Raw genomic sequence first — 6312 nt, forward strand, 5'->3', positions numbered from 1 at the left:
CAAGCAAATAAAGACCAGATAATCCTTTCATGTTCTTCATCTGGGATAACTCTAGTTGACTCCATCACTGCCCTTAATACCAAACTATTAGGGGGAAGGCAAGTGATTCCAGCCTTTTCCCATCTTGGATCAGTGACACTTTGAAGCCATTCAACAATAGGTTTTACTTTTTTTTTTAACTATATGGTTCATACGAGGTCCTGTAACAAAATCCATTCAGGGTCTATCATGAATTTAAAAAGACGTGTGAACTTGGCCTAAAGTCCTCTCAGTGTCCTAAGGGTTAGGTGGGGTGAACAACACGGAGCAAAGACCTCCACAGGTCAGTGGCTGAGGTGTCCAGATATCTGCCTGAAAAGTCCTCATTGTGATCCCAAGGATAGAGGATGGATTATGAAGATCAGGGAAGGAAAGGTTTAGAGAAAAGGAGGTTATGGATGAGAACTCATTGAACCCGAGACACAGAAGATTCTAGAGATACACACTACCTCCATCAGTACCTGTGAAAAGATCAGGTATGCTCATATTTCAGGTGTCAATGATCCTTGGTGCTGACTTGAAATATTAACCAGATTCTGACGGACCAACAGAATCTTTCCTGAATTTTCTATTTTAGTTCCAGATTTCCAGCAGTTTTATTTAAAAAAAATTATCTGACCATTTATCACATTTGTTTGTGGGATCTTGCTGTGTGAAAGTGACATCATTTCCTATTTTACAACAGTAACTAGACTTGATAAAAGTGCTCTGCTGGTTGTAAAACACTTCTGAATGTCTTGAGGCCATGACCAGGCACTATATAAATGCAAGTTATTTATTTTTATATAAAAATACACAGCGTCTCAATAGTCATTAGAACCTGGGTCTGGAGACTGGAGATCATACCTTGTTTGGATAACATAATGCCCACTGTGCTTCCTAATGTCACTCCTTGACCCTGTTCATCAGCCAGGATTAACCCCTGCATTGTGTGCTCCTGCCCTGCACGACAGGAAACTTGCCCACTACCAAAACAAGCCAGCACTCAAGACCAAGACGCGAAGCAGGTTAAAGAAAACAATCCCAGTTACACAAGCAGGAACTCTGAGCTCATCAGCTGTACTTCCTGCTCCCCGGTCCAACACGGAGGGAAAAAAAAACATACAGCAGTGCCTGGAGAGTTTTAAAGGCACAGGCCATATATATATATATGCACATAATGAGGCCATTCAGCCTATGAAGTCTGTGCCAGCTCTTTCAAAAGGCAATCCAATTAGTCCCACTACCCCTCTCCTTCCTCATATCCCTGTGAATTTATTTTTCCTTTTAAGTATTTATCCAATTCCTTTCCAAAGGGAATATGTATCCAACAGCCTATTGGACAGTGCATCCCAAATCCTAATCATTAATTGCGTAAAAAGCTTTACTCTTGTCCCTTCTGGTACTTTTGCCAGTCACCTTGAATCTGTAACCCCTGGAAACATCTTATTTATCCTAGCTAAGCACTTCCTGATTTTCATCCAATCTATCAAATCTTCTTTTAGCCTTCTCTGCTCTAAGGAGAAACATCCCAACTTTTCCAGTCAATCACATAACTATAAAGCCATTCCACCATGATGCCTGCATCAGTGCCTGCACAGAGGGGCTCCCTCTTGTGGCTAATGGAACCTGACAACTCATTGAGAGGCTTCCTCCATTGCTCAATGTCCAACCCCTTCTCTCTCTCTTCTGGTACCATGCCCTGAAAGGGCCGTGGTGACCATGAGCAGCTGTAATTGGTCCATGGGCTTGGCAAAGGTATTGCAGGTTCTGGCTGACCAGGAAACTCTCCCACCATGGGCAGAATCAACCTGTCTGGTCATGTTATGAGCACACTTCCATGGCCAACAAGTCCTGGTGGGGACTTGAACCCAGAACTTCCGACCCAGAGGTAGGGACGCGACTCCTGTGCCAGAAGACCTCTGTCCGCAAGCACCTTACCCAATGTAGAAACAACCGAAGCTGAACAGAAACCTTCTTTAAGCTTGGAACTGGATATATACTTATAAAAGGAAAAGATTGTAAGACTATGAGGAAGGAGCAGGGGAGTGGGGCTGATTGAATAGCTCTTACAGAGGGAGCTGGTGCATGCATGATGGGCTGAATGGCCTCCTTCTGTGATTCAGTGATCTGTGAAATGGTCAGACAGAAGGACCACTGGTCCCGCAATTTAAAACACGGGGCTCAGGATAAGGGGCCGATCATTTAGGACTGAGATGAAGAGAAATTACTGCACTCAAAGGGTTGTGAATCTTTGGAATTCTTTACCCCAGAGAGTTGCAGATGTTCCATTGCTGAATACACTTGAGTCTGGGATAGACAGATTTTTGGTCTTTCAGGGAATGAAGGGATATGGGGAGCGGGCAGGAAAGTGGAGTTGAAGGACAAGATCAGTCATGATCAAGTTGAATGGTGGAACTGGCTCGACTGCAATGAAGTAGCATCGCACGCAAGACTTCATAATGTAAAAATACAGGTGGGCTGATTGATACCAGAGGTGACATTACCTTTAAAATTTTATAACCGCCTGATTCAGGTCGAACAGAACAATTGGCTGCTGATGCTACTCAAATGTTCCAGTTAGAATAATCTGGATCTGTCAGGGTCAGTGCATGGTAAGGTAGTAAGTGGCCACAAATGGGTGGTTGTGTTGATTCCATTACAGAGAGCATGCTGTGTAATATTCCTCCTCAGACAAGTTAATGGGAACACCATTGTTTGCAAGTTCCCCTCCAAGTCACACATCTTGGAACTATATCACCATTCCTTTATTGTTGCTGGGTCAAAATCTTAGAACTCCCTCCCTAATCACACTGTGAGAACACCTTGACCACACAGACTGCATCAGTTCAAGAACACGCACTACCACCTCCTTAAGAGGCAATTAGGAACAGGCAGGACTCACATGTCAAAAAAATTTTTTTGAAAAAAAAGTGCACAATAACACCACAGGGGATCATAAAGTCAAGGATGACTTTCGTCCAGTTGAAGTCAGAGCTCAGAGACCCTACAGCACATAACACATCGACTCTTCCTGGCTTGGGAATGACAAAGGTTGTGAAGGACAGGGGCAACTTGTAAAGAAAATAAACAACATTCTTCAAGTATCCAGTACCCTACACAAGAAGAAACTCCAGCTCATTCACATTCCAATGTGTTGCTCACAGCTCAACTGCCTTGTGAAAGCAGCAAGTTAAAAATACACCAACTATCTCACTTCTTCGTCTTGACAAAGTCAGAAAGCTTCTGTAGAAAAATGACATGTATGCGTACATCATGTACCCAGCCTGTTCCAGACTTGTAAAGTACGCCACTCGCACAGCATCTAATACACCGTAACCCCTTCATTACTTTAACAACTGGTAAAGTATTTGTAAGGTGTGGGTGGGTGAGTGGAGAGGCAGGAGGGTACAAAGCCAGAGTAAAGAAGGCTTAGGGGCTAGAGGGTCAGCTGTAGTTCAGTGGGATAGCACTCTTGCCTCAGAGTGAGAAGGCTGAGGGTTCAGGTGTCAATCCAGAGACCAGAGCACAAATATCTAGGCTAGCACTCCATTAGAGTACTGAGGGAGTGCTACACTGTTGACAATGCAGTCTTTTGGAGGAGATGTTAAACTGTGGCTCCATCTACCCTCTCAGGTAGATTGGAAAGATGCCTTCGCACTATTTCAGTAAGGATTCACCCTGCTGCCCTCACCACTACCATCATCAATGAAGCAAATTATCATGTTGCTTTTTGTGGGACCTTGCTGTGTGCAAATTGGCTGTGACTTTCCTACATTACAACATTGCGAAGGTATTTCATTGGCTGTAAAGCACTTTGGGACATGGGGGGGGGGGGGCATGAGGAGCACCATGTAAATGACACTCCTTTCACAGTGCATTAGTGTTTTTCACTCTAATAAAAGCAGCTAAAACTGACGTGAACAGATAGAGGCTCACGCCAGACACCGAGACACGTTCAGCTACCAGCCGCACTTCCATAGTAAAACATCCTAAGGCGGAGGGCCAGGATTTTAACAAGTTGTTTAATGGCCATTGATGGGAATTGGCGCACAGGGTCAGCCTTGTCGCACCTGTAAATACTCTGCATGAAATAAACGTGGTAGCAGCCAAGGACTTACCCCAATCTGCTCCATGTTTAGTGTAGCCACTGTTGATAAACGGGCAAATGCTACTGCGCACTGCAAGATCCCACATAGAGCAAACGAGATAAATCACGGGCTAGCCTGTTGCTTTGGCGGTTTGCGCGCAGGAATAACTATCGACCAGGACCCCGAGGAGAACTCCCCTGTTCGTCTCCAAACAGTGCCATCGGATCTTCTATGTTCATCTCAGGAGCCTTGGTTTAATGTCTCATTAGAAAGACGGCATCCCCGACAGTGCAGCATTCCCTCAGTACTGCACCTGGATTGTGTCTCTTCAGTCTCATGCCTCAACGACCGACCTTTACCCGCTACATGTACAGGAGACATGCAGGGGACAGACAGGGGGTGGGGGGGAAAACAAGCAGAGTTCACCCGCTCCCCCACCACCGCCCCCAACCCCTTGCTTACACTCCGCCCTTACCGAGTGTTTATACGGGAGTTCGCAACAAGACAGTCCCAAATAAACAGTCTGCTGTCACTGTGTGTGCAGTACCGGGTGGATTCTCACAAAGTGTACACCAGGAGCTCTCGGTTAATGCACCTGTTTCACTGTCTGATTTTCCATCACTAAAGTCCAACCACCAAGGCTGACCAATGGGTCCAAACCACCCCTATCCGTACTGGAGTTAGTACCGAACACACAGGGTACTAACGAAACGGAAAGGGGAATGTACAGTGTTTACTGTACACAAACACTAAGGACTGACTACGCGGCTTAGAATCTGCTTGTAAAGAAGTTCGAGCACTGAGGTTAAAACAAGAACTTTAAAAAAAAAGATTCTTACACTGAAATCCAGGCAGAAAATGTAAAATGAAGTTAACTCCTTACCCTCATCGTCAGCAGTGACTGGTTGTGCTCTCTCTCTGTCACTCAGCGAGACACTGAGCAGCCTCTGCTCTGGGGACTGCAGATCAAGCGAAGCAAACTTCCCCAAACGACGAATTCTCAGCGGAGTTCCCCCTCTCTCTCTGCTCCAACTCTCTCTCTCTCTGTGTGTGTTTTGTGTGTGTGTGTGTGGTGAGCCGAGACTCCTTGTAAACAAAAATGAAGTCCTTCCCTCTTTTCTTCCCCCCTCTGGACCGCTTCCCTTACAAAGCAACCGACCTGACAGGTTTGAGACTGCACTGCACGGTTTGAGAAAGATCATATTTTATAGCACCTCCCAGACACCCGGCACTGGCCAGCATAACAGCTGAACACCTACGTTAGGGACAGTCTCAAAACTGTCCTACATTACAAAAAGCGTAGGACGTTCTTACCCACACACTCTTCGCCGCTCCGAAAGCTCCTCCTTCTGAAGGCTGCTTCGAACTATCGTTGTGACTAATCCCAGGACCATTTCCCCTAACCCCGCATCATCCTGTCAAGGCCTGAGTGCTGGAATTTCCTCCTCTGAAACTTTCCGCCTCTCTCTCTCTCTTCTCCTTTCTAGGGGCCCTTTAAAAACTACCGATTTGACCAAGATTTTGGACAGTGTCCCAATATCTCCTTCTTTAGTTCGGTGTTTGTTTTCGTCCAATTACGTTCTAGTGAAGCACTTTGGGATGTCTTACTCCATCGAAGGTGCCATATAAATGCAAGTTGTTGTTGTCTTGCCCACTACCCCTTTTCTGAAATTATGATTCCCTTCACCCCTATTGAAATGTTTCTCGTAGCATGTCCAGACATTCTGCCTTTATTGGATTAAATAGAAGCGTGGGGGGCAATAGTTCCCTGGTGCATTCTCCATGGCAACGACTTGTGTCAACTTGTCAACCAATCTTTTCTCATGCAGTATAAATTGTTGCTCCATTAGAAATTTGGCATTCTTGCATCTGTCCTGATGAGACCAAGAGTAAAAGCTTTGACAACATCTCTTTTATCAGCAATACTAAAAGGAATCTGTAAACACTGGCACCCCAAGCTAAGGTATTAAAGATTACAATTACTGCACTACAGTGTCAGCCAGGGTTACATGCTCAAGTTTCTGGAGTGGGTCTCAACTGACTGCGTCAAACTGACAGACAATAATGAAAGCAAAAGGGTATCATAACTCATTTGTTAGGGATAACAAACCTATGAATTCCCCTCATTAGTTATCATTTACATACACAAATTAGGCTAATTCACCCATATAACAGGAAGTAACCTTACTGAACTTGGACAAAT

At 45.0% G+C, this 6312-nt stretch overlaps 1 protein-coding gene across 4 annotated transcripts in view; it reads right to left on the bottom strand.

The window, feature by feature from the left end:
* Positions 1-5631, bottom strand: part of LOC121270808 (ras-GEF domain-containing family member 1A-like) — a 31350-nt gene extending 25719 nt beyond the window's left edge. The window contains exon 1 of one of the 4 annotated variants that reach the window (XM_041176250.1): positions 5424-5631. Coding sequence is in view for 2 of the 4 variants with exons in the window: in XM_041176248.1 (XP_041032182.1) it covers positions 4140-4154 (15 nt within the window). In the remaining 2 variants the exon portion in view is untranslated. Of the gene's footprint in view, positions 1-885; positions 907-4139; positions 4160-4992; positions 5354-5423 lie in introns of those variants that run through there. The other 3 variants (XM_041176249.1, XM_041176248.1, XM_041176251.1) reach the window with 3 other exon arrangements.
* Between the last annotated feature and the right edge of the window lie 681 nt (positions 5632-6312).

This window comes from Carcharodon carcharias, chromosome 28 (genome assembly GCF_017639515.1).
Source record: "Carcharodon carcharias isolate sCarCar2 chromosome 28, sCarCar2.pri, whole genome shotgun sequence".
Classification (NCBI taxonomy): Eukaryota; Metazoa; Chordata; class Chondrichthyes; order Lamniformes; family Lamnidae; genus Carcharodon; species Carcharodon carcharias.